The sequence below is a fragment of the Sus scrofa genome, chromosome 1, assembly GCF_054392235.1.
Source record: "Sus scrofa isolate SSC_HxYL_T2T_F1_AM1 chromosome 1, Sscrofa_HxYL_maternal_Yorkshire_Landrace_v2.0, whole genome shotgun sequence".
Classification (NCBI taxonomy): domain Eukaryota; kingdom Metazoa; phylum Chordata; class Mammalia; order Artiodactyla; family Suidae; genus Sus; species Sus scrofa.
In genome coordinates, this window is record NC_139383.1 from 129,366,311 (window position 1) to 129,380,419 (window position 14,109).

The window sequence follows — 14,109 nt, forward strand, 5'->3', positions numbered from 1 at the left end:
CCTCCCTCCTACACCAGAGCCACAGCCATACAGGATCCGAGCTGAATCTGTGACCTACACCACAGCTCATGGCAACACTGGATCCTTAACCCACTGAGCAAGGCCAGGGATCGAACCTGCAACCTCATGGTTCGTTAACCACTGCCCCACGATGGGAACTCCTGAGGGGGTAGGTTTTTAATTCACATAATTCGTCTTACTTTTGTATATGTCCAGATTACAGCAGTAAACTTTAAGCCATATTTTATATTTACAATTAAATGTATTTTATTTCCATTTCTATTCAAGTATCAGGTTAAATAAATATGTAAGCTTGGAGTTCCCATTGTGGTACAGCGGAAATGAATCTGACCAGTAACCATGAGGTTGTAGGTTCAATCCCTGGCCTCCCTCACTGGGTCAGGGATCTGGTGTTGCCATGAGCTATGCTGTAGGTCGCAGATGTGGCTTGGATCTCTTGTTGCTATGGCTGTGGCATAGGCCAGTGGCTACAGCTCCGATTAGACCCCTAGCCTGGGAACCTCCATATGCTGCAGGTGTGGCCCTGAAAAGACACACACACACAAAATTTGTAGGCTTTCACAAAAATTCCCCATATTTATCCCTCCCAAGAGGGGTCTGCTTTCTGTGAGGCAAAAGGGACCTTTTAATTTTCGGCCCTTCCAACTACCGCCCCATCATTCAGATAGTAGTTCTCTTCTCCCTCTTTTCTCATTTTCTTCTCCCTGCCTTGCTCCTCCAAGTGTTCCATTGAGCAAGTGCCCTCAGGTGTTATTGCAGAACTTGCAGAACCAGAACTGCCCATATCCATCCTTTGAGGCTGACCAGCAGAGGCATGACTGAGAAACCATAGCTGTTGGCGCTGATCTTGAATTTCTTGTTTGTTCATAATGTACATAATCCCTTGTGTTTGTGGGTTTTTTCCCATGCTTTTTCCCATGATAACATCTCATAATTTCATTTCTCATTTTTTTTTTCTCACAGTCTTATCATCTCTGATATAGGATGATACCTTGATCTTGCTTTGCTATTTTCTTCGATTCACTACTACCTGAACAATGGGGAGGTAGTTGGAAGAGCAGAAAATTAAAAGAAAAAAAATAAGGAGTGACAATAATGTATGTAAGAAACGGTCAAGGACTCTTAAAAAGGGCCTAGGAACTTTTTTATTTATATTTTTTATTTTTTAATTTAATTTTTTTTTCTTTTTGGGGCCTCACCCACGCCATATGGAGGTTCCCAGGCTAGGGGTCCAATCCGAGCTTTTGCTGCTGGCCTACGCCACAGCCACAGCAACACGGGATCTGAGCCGCGTCTGCGACCTACACCACAGCTCACAGCAATGCTGGATCCTTAAACCACTGAGTGAGGCCAGGGACCCAACCTGCAACCTCATGGTTCCTAGTGGGATTTGTTTCCGCTGCTCCACGACGGGAATTCCCCAGGAACTTTTTGAAAAATAAATGTGGAGAGTTTTGCAAGTTGCCTTGTGGCACAGTGGGTTAAGGATCCGGCACTGCCACAACTGTGGCACAGATCACAACTGCAGCACAGTTTCAGTCTCTAGCCTGGGAACTTCCACATGCCGTGGGTGTGGCCAGAAAAGAATTCAGAGTTTTTATGCTGTTTAACATAAAATAATCTGGAATTAGAGAGTAAGCCAAAACATACAAATCCAAAAACACTATCCTAAAGACATAAGTTCAAATTTGAAATTAAGACCACAAACTCAAAAATATTTTTCTGAGTATTTTATTTTTGTCTAAGGTCTTACAATTTCTAGCCAAAGCATCTCTCCCCTCATCTTCAAGTTACTAAAAACTTTAAATTCACCATTGGCAATTGAACTGTCCCGGGCTAGGGGCCTTTAGTTGCTGCCTTGAACACAGAAACAGTGTCGAGGAAGAAGCTGGGACAAGAACCTCGGTCCCGGCTTTACCGCTGCTTGACCATTGGAGTTTGAGTATTTCCTGTGCCCTCTTTGTGAATCAGTTTCCTCGTGTGTAACACAGGACAGAAGATCTCCTTTCCGTCTTGGTCATCAACAGTAGCTAAGGAATGTCAATGTGTTCTGAAAGCTGTAATGAACTCCCTTAGTAAATGTCTTATTTGTAAAAATACAGCATAGATATTTAGGTAAATCATAGAAAAGTGAATGTATAAAATGCTCGAGTCACAACCAGTTAATTCTAATGTAGAAGCCACAGTGTGTTTGGACTATGGGACTTGGTGAGGTAGGATTGAATTGAATTATTAAAGATGACTCATTCACACTGTCTGACTCATCGTGCTCTAGCAGGTATAGTTCGGGCAAAGATGTTTTTATTTCCCTCTCACCATTCCCCAGTGGACATTGGTTTCTCTAGAACATGCTGAGTTTTGTCTCTGTGTGTATCAGACCATGGCTTTTGTTTTTGCAACTCTAGAGGGGATGAGGAGAGCAGTGGTCTCCTACCTGTGAAAACAGCCTCTTGTAGCTTCTCTGTGTGTGTTTCCCAGTCCTCAGCAAAAAGTGAGGTATGGGCCTGTAAGACAGGTATTAGAAGCCCATAAGAAGTAATGACAGCTGATATACACACCTTTGTGTTATTTTCATGATTTTAACTGAAATATAATAGAAAAATATTTTGTCATTAATTTCAACTGAATAATACATTTTCAAAGCATTCTTTGGTTTGGGTATGTTGCCTATAACACTTCAGAAAGATCTTGGGTCCTGCATGTGGCTTTAAGGACTGTGTTTGTGGTGATGACTGAGGAAGAGGAAGTGCAGGGCTCTGAGTTTCCTTAACTTTGGCCTCTAGTGAAACTCATCTACCCGCTTTGGTTCACAGGGAAGGGAATGGTTGTTATCGCTATACTTAATCTACCTCCTGGACCTCTTGCTCTCTGTTGAGAAACCTTAACTTGGATCAAGATCAGTTAGATAACTCAGATTTGGCATCACTTTTTACCTTGCTTTATGTAGTGTTTATGACCTCATTTGTCTTCTTGGAAGGTATATAGGTGTCCCTCTTAAGAGAAAAACTCAATGTCTGAAAACTCACTAATAGAAAATGCTAAAGTCCCCACTATCACAGTGGGTCAAGAATCCAACTGCAGTGACTCAGTTTTGCTCCCTAGACTGATCCAGTGGGTTAAAGGATGCAGCACTGCCCCAGCTGGTCTCAGCTGTGACTCAGATTCAATCCCTGGCCTGTGAATGTCCATAAGCCTCGGGTGCAGACATAAAAACAAACAAAAAATGTTGAGAATGGGGGGAAATTGTTAGTAAATGCAGAAAATCCCATTCATTTTCAGGTTCCTTTTTTTGTGCCATTGGGCCTGATAAAGAGCCAGCAGGAACAGCCAAAAGAGCAGATAGCTATACTTTAAGATATAGAGGCTTTGAGGAAATGTGAATTTATTTCAACTCCCAAAAGGGAACAGGTATGGAAATGACATCTTGTAACAGACATTCTATGAGGTGCTCTGGTACCCAGCATGCCTTGAAAACAGAACCCCTTAATTCTTCAGGGGGTGTTTATGAGTGTCACACAGTGGGAAAAAGTTTCAGTTTTAAGTTCAGTCCATTACGGGCTTTTCCAAAGCAACATATATCTGGTTATAAAATGTAAATCTATAAGGAAATAAGGATTCTATATACAAAATTTCAGCTTACATACAACTTTACTTTTCAGATAGTTTTTACGGCGAGAAAGCTATGTTTTAACCACTTCTAAAAGGTTAACTACTGGCAATTCAGCACTTTCTAATAAACCTTGGGTCAAAATAACTTTAATCACGGAAGTGTTTTAAGCTATACTATGTTTTCTGAAACAATTAAAAGACTCCTGGATCATTTGCCATTTTTACAGACTGCTGTATATACGCTTGATGGCATCAGCTTCTTCTTTATCAAGGATGCCTTTCTCCACATAAGCATCAGCTTGCCGGTTGATGAAGTCCCTCATTTTGGAAAGGTCGTAATCTGGAAAATATCATTAGAGTAGCATGAGCAAAGATCAGGAAAGAACAACCTGTTATAATGATTACCACTAGTGAAGAAGATATCGCACAACACCATTACCGTGCCCTGTCCTTCTCATTGGAAGGCATTTTGGTTCTCGGCATTTGTGCAGTAATTTGTGGCTTCGGATCTTGCTTATGTACATTATATTATCCCATCCGCTCTTCATCACAACTTTTCAAGATATTCAGGTGGGGAGAACAGCCCTCATTTGACCGGAGAGGGAACAGACTCATAAGCTAGAGCTTCACAAATTTTAGTGTTTATACCAATCACCGGGGACTCTTTAGAAGTTGCATATTTGTGTTCAGTAGGTCTGAAGTGGGGCCCCAAATTCTGCATTATAACAGACATCTCCCCCAGGAGATGTCAATGCTGCTGGTCCAGGAAACACACTTGGGGTAACAAACCTCTAAAGCTTAAGTGTCTTGTTCAAGGTCATGCAGTGAGTAAAAGTTATAATCAGAACCAGGTGTTCTGACTTCCCGAACTTATTACACTGGTTAAGCCCATGTTGCTGTGACAACCCACTCTTTCCCCTCCATTTTAAGAATTACCTTGATTTTCATGCTGTTTGAATTGTATGCATGGAGTGAAAAGCAAAACCACAACCTCTTTGCGGTTCCTTTGTCCTACTTAAACAAAAAATTTATATAAACCATTGAACCACTCACAAAAAAACAAAGAGATCTCCAACCAAGTAAGGAGGCTTCTGGTGGCATCTTTCTGAAGGCTTGAAAAAAACAAACCCACATCTTCCTATGATGCTTTAAGTATCATATGCTTATTAATTAAAATATGGAAAATACAGAAACATGAAAATAAAATTTAACTCACCTGAATTTTATTGATCATTGATAACCACAGTGGATATTTTGTTCTATGTCACTGTCAATGTATCTATGTCAGCACAATTATGATCAAAGTGTACATTCAATCTTATATTCCGCTCCTTTCGGTTTACACAGTGAACACGGGTATTCTTCAGAAACACCATTTTTGTCTTTTTCTTTTTTGGCTGCACTGGAGACATGCATAAGTTCTTGGGCCAGGGATGGAACCTAAGCCACAGCAGTGACCTGAGGCACAGCAGTGACAATGCCAGATCCTTAACTCACTGCACCACCAGGGAACTCCCAGAAATACCACTTTTAATGGCTACATCCTAGGGAGGTACCAACATTTCTGACACCCCCGTCCTCCCCAGCTGGGCCTGAGGGTCTTCCACACCGTGGAGTACTTGGGGAAACACCCTCCAGAATATGAGTTGCCTGAGGCTGAGTTCCTTGCGGCAGTTCCTTCCTTGTGGCCAGTCCCATTCATCTTGGCAGTTGGTAGCCCCTGGAACAGAGCCCTGTTTTCTGTCAGTTTTTAAAGGGAAGAGTAAGGAGAGAGTGGGGTACAAAAACCCAGAGCATTCCATGGCCACCTTTAGCTAGCCTGAATATTACCCAGACCTGGGTACCTTGGGCATCTTTAAGCCCTTGCACAAAAGGAAGACCAGACAGGAGCTAAAAGGAATCTGACTAGGAACCATGAGGTTGTGGGTATGATCCCTGGCCTCGCTCAGTGGGTTAAGGATCCGGTATTGCCCTGAGCTGTGGTATAGGTCGCAGATGCGACTCAGATCCCACGTGGCTGTGGTATAGGCTGGCAGCTGTAGCTCCAATTTGACCCCTAGCCTGGGAACCTCCATAAGCCACATGTGTGGCCTAAAAAGGAAAAAAAAGAAGGCCAGACATGAAGAACTTCTCTGCAAGTACCAGGTGTTTATCATGTCCAGGTGAGCTGAGGCTCAGTGAGAGCTTGATGCTTCTCCACCCAGGACAACGTTTGCTCCTTCCGGTTTGGGCAGAACCCTGAAGATTAGAGGCTCCCCCCAGCATTGTTGCTTTACATCCATCACCTTATTTGCTCCTCACAAAACCCCATGAGGAAAGCCTGAGTGTCTCTGTTTCAGAGATGAAGAAACAGTACAGAAGAGGTAAGTCAACTTGCTCGGGTCATGAGAGAGTCAGGTTCTGAATCCAGGTCTGCCTGTAGTCACTGCTTTGACCACCCTACGGCCTTGAAGGAATTAGCGAACTTGATGCATCTAACAAGAGCAGAACAAACATTCACTAAGTGCTTGGAGGGCTCTGTTTTGTTTCAGTTTTTGACTTTTCCGTTCTCTCGGGCACGAGTTAGAGAATCAAGCTGAGTGTATATTTTGTGTGCCCCTCACAGGCTGGTTCCTGACCGACTCGTAGGGCACAATGAGGCACCTCTTGCTCATCACTGGTTCAAATTAATACCAGCTGTTCAGGGTCAACATCTTTAGTGGGACAAAAGGCAGACTCCTCAAAATGCTGTAAAGAGGTCTAGGTGATTGGAATGGACAAACAGGAAAATATTTTGCTTGCTTTTGAAATGGAAAAATGGTCTCTTTATGACATGGCTGTTGCTGTGCACTGTGGGGAAAACAGTGTGGTGCAGAGGAAAGGCCGCGGGCATCCAGCCCTGCTCCGCCCTAGCTGGTTGTTAGAGTACACCATCAGTAGTTAGACGGAAAACTTAGAAGAGGTTTAAAGGCTGTAAGGCTTAAAAGAGAGAAGGGCTGGTGTTCCCATTGTGACTCAGCGGTAACAAACCTGACCAGTATCTATGATGGATGAGGGTTCGTTCCCTGGCCTTGCTCAGTGGGTTGAGGATCTGGTGTTGCTGTGAGCTGTGGTGTAGGTACAGATGAAGCTAGGATCCCACATTCCTGTGGCTGTGGTGTAGGCCGGCAGCTGTAGCTTTGATGTGACCCCTATCCTGGGAACTTTCATATGCCGTGGGTGGGGCCCATCAAAAAATAGATAAATAAAAGAAAGAGAGAGGAGAGAGAGAAGGGCTGTGATGCACTTTTTTTTTTTTTTTAAGTACAGACTTAAAGCTTTATGAGATGGGTCATCATTTTTGCATGGATTTCTCTTTCTTGGACTGGGGAAGGGGAGTCAGGTTACCCAGCCCTCTGCCAAGCAAAGGACATTGGCAGAGGTTAAGGAAGGTCAGAGCTGACTGAGTCTTCCTGCTCACACAGCTACAGTCATTGCATGGCTCTAGGAACTGGGTCCCCACAGGCTTTGAGTGATGACCCAAAACCTTTGGGCTTTGTACATGGGCAGAGCACATATGAAGGCAGTGGAGGAAAAACACTCTGTTCCTGCCTTCAGAAGGGTAAACTGTGTGTCACCCTCCCTTCCTGTAAGCAGAAAGGAGCATCAGATCCCACACTGTCATTCTGAAATTTGCTCACAGAGCTTTCAATATGTAAGCATAGAGTTGTTTCACTAGGTTGGTCATTTAAGGAACTGAAAGACTGAACTGCAGGATGTTGCTGGTCACTATCAGGAGTCAGAGTCATAGGTTAGGCAGCGAAAGAAACAACACGAACTCTAAATGGCAGGAGCGGCCCAAGAAATTGCAAAAAGACAAAATAAAATAAAATAAAATAAATGGTTTGTCCATTTGACTCACACTGGTTTCAGAGTGCACTTTTGTACTGTATTACATTTATTATTATTATAATTACTGCTTTTTAGGGCCATATGTGCGGCACATGGAAGTTCCCTGGGCTAGGGGTCAAATCGAAGCTACAGCTGCTGGCCTACACCACAACCACAGCAACACAGGACGCCAGCCACATCTGTGACCTACACCACAGCTCATGGCAATGCCAGATCCTTAATCCACTGATTGAGGCCAGGGATCAAACCTGCACCCTCATGGATACTAGTCAGGTTTGTTACCACTAAGACACAATGGGAACTCCCTTACATTGATTCTAAGATAAACTTAAAAATTTTTTAAAAGTCTTTGCAATCACTGATGGCATGTTTTAATTTTTCTTCCTTCTTGGTACATGAAACAATGGTGCATTTTTCAATCAATGTCAGATTTGATGAAATACGGTTCATATGAATTTGAATGGAACTGACAGCCCAGAAATGCACATCATTTTGAACCAAATAAAACAGAATATATGTGAAGAACTGGTGATTGTTTCCATCTCACTCAACATGTATGATCACAGGCTAAAGGGGTGCTGAAAATACCTTTTGCTCCCACTGTGTTCTATCTCATCAGTTCTCTAGTTGGTTGAGAGTGGAATCATGAGAGTATTTAAAAGGCTGATGCCTGAGTCCTGTCCTCCAAGTTTGATTTAGTGGTTGTGTGGGCAGCAGGATATTTAGAAGCTTCACAGGTGATCTGAATGCATTTTCAAGTTTTAAAAGCACTGCTCATCTCATTTCAAAAGAATTGCTTTGCAATGGCTCTGGACAGACACCTGGGAATCATACTAGAATCTTCTTTCCATGTAGCTCTTGAATTTCTCCTTTCTTCATTTCCTCTGCCTCACCTTAGCAGAAGCCCCATCATTTCTGCTCCAGATCCTTGCCTCCTAGCTCTTGCCTGACTTCTGGGTTTTTTTTTTTTTTTTTCCCAGTCTGTAACCACACTGCTGCCAGATAGATTTCTCAATTCTTAACCTAATTAAGCCCTGATTTAGCCTCCTCCGGCTAAAATTAACCTGCTTTGCAGGGTGCACAAGCCTCTTCCTGACTTGGCAGCTGCCCACCTCCCTAGCCCTGTCTACAGGTCCTCCCTACAGACCTTGGTGCTCCTGGGAAATTGAATGGCTCCAGTTTCTGGCCACCTCACCCTTTTGCCCCTTTATGTCTTTGCCCCCACTATTTCTACCTCCACTTCTGCTCACTGGCAAATTCTCCCTTGCCTTTCCATCAAAGGCTTTCCTTTGGCTCTTTCTCTCTTTAAGGAGATATGTGCCCCCTCTTCTTACCCCTTTTGTGCCACCAAGCTTATCTGTGTTAACTCCAAGCAGGGACCACCAGAGCTTTATTGATGTGAGCAACCTGGCAGGGCAGGGGGGAAAGGGGGGAAGCTGCCTCTCGTGGTCCTTCATGTCTCTGGCACACAGAACAGAGTCTGATTTTGTGTTTTTGTTTCAAATAAGTGAGCGACTGCCTTTATGACTGCAGGCTGCACCTAATATGGGCTCAGAAACTGCCTTTGTATAAAAAACTCTAAGAGGGCATTCCCTGGTGGCCCAGCAGTTAAGGACTTGGTGGTGTCCCTGCTGTGGTTCTGGTTACCGCTGTGGTGTGGGTTCAATCCGTGGCCTGGGAACTTCTGCCTGCCACTGGTGCAGCTCAAAAATACTCCAAGGAAAGGAGAGGGGGTAGACAAAATAAGATTGGTAAAAGGTTGATAATTACTGAAGGCAGGTGATGGATGCATGAGGATGCATTAATTATGCTCTCTACTTCACTTTGACATTTTTCACAATAAGACGGAAAAGAAAAGAAAATGTCTTTGTTTGAAAAACAGATTTGAAAAGTAAAAGAAACAGAGGTCTGTTCTTTTCTGCATCTGAGAGGTGCCTAAAGTCTTTGGGGCTCTGAGAAGGGACTTTGGCCTAATTTGATTGTGGGAATCTTTAACAAGAGCTCCTGACAAATGGTCATCAAGTTTGCAATTTACAGTCACAAGAAATCCTTACCTTCTTTATCTTCTTTTTTGTTGTGTTTCTTCAACCATTCAATATTTTTTCTGATGGCTTCCAAATAGGCTTCTGTTTTCCCTGGGAAAAGCAAGAGAACCCGTATTAACCACACATAAAAAATATCATCACATCTCTTTTTAAAGACCAAACTTATGTTCTAGACCATGAATAAATACTGTAATTATCAAGCACTTGTGGGGGAATGTCCCTAAGGAGGTGGCGTGTATGTTTCTGTGGGTGGCTGGGATAAAATTCCAGGAGGCAGGTCCAGGCTGATAATGTCAAGGGGCTGTCATTACCACCCCACCCCACCCCCACCTCCTACAAATAATTACACCTGGATGTCCTGGCAGAAAAGCATTTCAGTTCAGTTCACTGGATAAGTGGGTTCCTACTACTCTCAGATTGGGTCACTTCTGGTTAGGGATGATTCTTTCAAACTGGGGAGTGTTATCAGGTCAAGAACTGAATCAGAGTGGCAGATACTTAAGATCCCATCACTGGATCAGTGATTAGTAGGCCTGAATTTGTGTCTGTGTGTTATCTGCTATACAGTTCTTCAGCCTGGTCTGGTAAGGAGTGTGGAAAATCTCAGATGAAGAGGAGACTTAGCCTCATTTCAAGGTTTGGATAGTGAACTTTAGAACTCATTCTAGTAAAACTCCCCCTGGATGTAAACATTCTCTGATGGGCTTTAAGTCTGGCAAGAGAATACCAGACATCACTGAAGCACCTGCCCTATGACTCACTTTTGATGTGTTGTTGTCTGCAAGTGGGTATTATCATCAACTTAGAGGTGTGGAAACTAAGGCTCAGAGACCTGGCTGAGGCCACCCAGGAAATAACAGAGCTGAAATTTGGACTTTGGTCTTGCCAAGTTTCTGCTACCTGCACTAGCTGAAAGATAAGACTTGCATTCAGACCTAGACACTGATGGAGCCTTGTTCTGTCTCAAAGAAATAAACCATCCCCTTAATCACATGGATCCCTAATGCTCAGAGTATCTGTACCAAGGGATCACCTGATCCGAAGAGAATTGGATGGTCTAAGAAAAGAAGCCTTCAAAGTCCAGGTCCTCTGCAGAAGCAATGGCTGCTAGAGCTCAGTGTGATGACCACCTGTTCTATATCCCCTTTGAATCTTGTTACTTTTAGTCTACTTGTCCAGACCTCTTGGCTGAGCTAATGTACTGTGGGCTGACTATGTGCCAGAGGCTGTGTTTTGTGCTCCAAAATACATGACCTCTCTTACTCTTCACAACAACTATTTGGGGCAGTCCTATTTAATTCCCATTTTAGAGATGAAGAAATAGAGGCGCAGACAGAGAAAGGAATATGCTGAAGATCACAAGGCTAGTAAGGAGTAGGGCCAGACTGGAATCTAGGTACATCCAACCACAATCCATGAACACTAGCACTGTCTTAAGATTTGGTAACATTTAGATTTCCACCACAACATTTACCTAAGTGACTTCCTGAGCATCTTTCTTCCTGATCTTGTAGGCCCACTCTTTCCTCACCACTGGCATTCCATGTTACCTGGTCCCCAAAGAAGCACAAAGAAGCTCTTTTGCAAGAAGTAGTAAGTAGACAAGAGAAGAGAGCCACAATTTTCAGCCCCCATTCAATTGCCCGTGTGGAAAAAGCCTTGATTTCAATGCTTTTCTTTTAAGAATGTTAGAGCACATGAAAGACCAATGTTCCCCTCACAGATGTTATTGCAGCACAATGAATATAGAGATTTTCATTGTCTGTTGCCCATTTGCTAAGAAGGTCAACTAGATTTGGTAAAAAGAAAAAAAACAATAAAAAACAAAAGCAAAAAACCAAAGTGTCCTGTATTTCAATTAATTCAGCTAGAAAAAGCATTTTGAACAAGAAAGCTTAGTGTAGACTCTTTCTAAAGAATGCAACTCATTATTTTTTTTGCAACTGCATTATTTTTAAAGGGTTTAAATCGGATTAGCCATTCTCATGGGGTTTGCTTTAATGAACAGACAATAATGATTAGCACATCAGGTAATTGGGGCTTCTGGAACTTTGGAGAATGTATGAAATAGTCTTGTTCTTTGAATAATTTTAAGCCCCACAATCTTATCTATGATATCATATCCTAATCTAGAGAGCTTATTTGGGAAAAGGAAAACAACATCTTAGTCTCTGTATGAAAAATTCTGAATTAGGAAAGTATAGCACAGGGAACTATATCTGCATCACTTGTAATGGAACACGATAGAGCATAATGTGAAAAAAAGAATGTATATATTTATATACATGTGTGACTGGGTCCCTTTGCTGTATAGTAGAAAACTGACAGAACACTGTAAGCCAACTATAATGGAAAAAATAAAAATCATTAAATTTACTAAATAAGAGGTTTCTACCATAGTGTAGCAGACACTGTTCATGATTTCTCACCCTCATTCTTCTCTTCTTTCAAGCCTGACAGAAAAGCCCTCAGCTGATGATGGGCAGAACTGGCAGAAAGACACTCAGCTTCCTTACTCATTGGGCACGTACCACACAGTTCCCCAGAAGTCCTGGGCTCCACCACCCACAGCTGAAGCCTGTCCATTAACACAACACCATAGTGGCTTCTTTGCCTTGCCCGTCTCATGGACCTATCCTTCCATAGTGCTTCCTAGGGTCACCTCTCAATTAAAACTTGACCTCAAATCCTCCACTCAGGGTCTGCTTTGGAGGGACACCAACCTAAGATGATTGGAAGTAGGAGACTCAGGTTTCTTTTTGCTCAGGGACCAATTACCTATAAAAATGGTGTTGAATTTTTAAAAGTATGAAATATTAAGACTACCATCTTGTGGATCATAATATACATGATTTAGACAGTTGATCAAAGTTAAATAGAAGCCACCCCATCACCCTCATTTCCATTTTCTGCTTATATTTATCCATAGCACGTATCACTTTCTACCATATCATATAATTTGTTCATTAAGCTTATTATTTGTTTTCCTCCCTTAGGAATATTCCTTATTTGCTAATGTACCCCCATGCCTGAAATAAAGCCTGATACAAAGAGGCACTCAACAAATACCTTTTGAATGAGTAAATGGATGATGGCTTCTTAGAAGCCAATCATAATCAGAAGATTTTTTTGGAAGCATGGAATCCAAACTAGGGAAAATTTACAATTTTTTTATGTTGAGATATGTTCCTTTTAGGAGTTCCCATCGTGGCTCAGTAGTTAATCCGTCTAGGAAACATGAGGTTGCAGGTTCAATCCCTGGCCTCACTCAGTGGGTTAACGATCTGACGTTGCGGTGAGCTGTGGTGTAGGTCACAGACGCGGCTCAGATCACTACGTTGCGCTGGCTCTGGTGTGGGCCAGCGGCTACAGCTCCAATTGGACCCCTAGCCTGGGAACCTCCATATGCTATGGGTGTGGTCCTAGAAAAGAAAAAAAAGAGAGATGTTCTTTTTATACCCACATTGATAAGAGTGGCTGTGGAATTTTATCAAATGTTTTTTCTGCATCTATCGAGGTGACTGTGTAGTTTTTCTCTTTGCTTTTGTGGATGTGTATGACATTGATTTACCTATGCTGAACCATCCTTGGAACCTTGAGATGAATCCCAGTTGATCATGGTGTATGGTCTTTTTTATGTGTTGTTGGATTTGGTTTGGGGATATTTTGTTGAGGATTTCTGCATCTGTAACCACCAAAGATACTGGCCTGTAGTTTTCTTTTTTAGTGATGTTTTTGCTTTTGGTTTAGGATGACGGTGTCTTCATAGAATGTCTTTGAGAGTGTTCCCTACTCTTAAATCTTTTGGAAAAGTTTGAGAAGGATCAGCATAAGTTCATTGTATGTTTGGAAGAATTCAACTGTGAAATCACCTAGTCCTGGACTTTTGTTTGTAGGAGTCTTTTTTTGTTTTTGTTTTTTTACAGATTCTATTTCACTTCCTGTGATTGGTCTGTTCAAATTATCTATTTCTTCTTGATCCAGTTTTGGCGGGCTGTATATTTCTAGGACTTGTCCATTTCTTCTAGGTTGTTAGATGCGTTGGCATATAACTGTTTATAGTGTTTGCTTACGTTTTTTTTTTTTTTCTATTTCTGTGATATTGGTTGTTATTTATCCTTTTTTTATTTCTTATTTTGAGTTCTTTCTTTTTTTTTTTTTTTCCTCAGTGAGCCTGCCCAGCAGTTTGTCAATTTTGTTTACTATTTCAGAGAACCAGCTCTTGGTTTTATTAATTTTTTTTCCTATTTTTTATCTCTGTTTCCTCTCTGGTCTTTATTATTTCCTTCCTTCTACTGACTTTAGGCTTTAAAAGTACAGTTTTTCAAAAGAATACATGGTGTAAGCCTCCTTTCCTTCTTTCTTTCCTCAAAAAGTGAATTATTTGCAAGACTTAAATAGATTCTGAATTTAAATGATAGATACAACAGAAACAATTTAAAACATCTACAAGTGTGCTAGACATACTACATCCACCTATCCCTTAATCTTCACAGAACCCTATGAAATAAGTTTTTGTTTGTTTGTTTTTTGCTCTTTTAGGGCTATACCTGTGGCTTACAGA

At 42.0% G+C, this 14,109-nt stretch overlaps 1 protein-coding gene across 3 annotated transcripts in view; it reads right to left on the bottom strand.

The window, feature by feature from the left end:
* Nucleotides 1-1,738: 1,738 nt before the first annotated feature.
* SCG3 (secretogranin III) overlaps nt 1,739-14,109 on the bottom strand; it is a 44,717-nt gene continuing 32,346 nt past the window's right edge. Inside the window, exons 11-13 of one of the 3 annotated variants that reach the window (XR_014811348.1) lie at nt 9,555-9,635; nt 2,456-3,970; nt 1,739-2,078 (exon numbers count right to left, since the gene is read on the bottom strand). Coding sequence is in view for 2 of the 3 variants with exons in the window: in XM_084970185.1 (XP_084826311.1) it covers nt 3,852-3,970; nt 4,567-4,641; nt 9,555-9,635 (275 nt within the window). In the remaining variant the exon portion in view is untranslated. Of the gene's footprint in view, nt 3,971-4,566; nt 4,642-9,554; nt 9,636-14,109 lie in introns of all 3 variants that reach the window. The other 2 variants (XM_084970185.1, XM_001925911.5) reach the window with 2 other exon arrangements.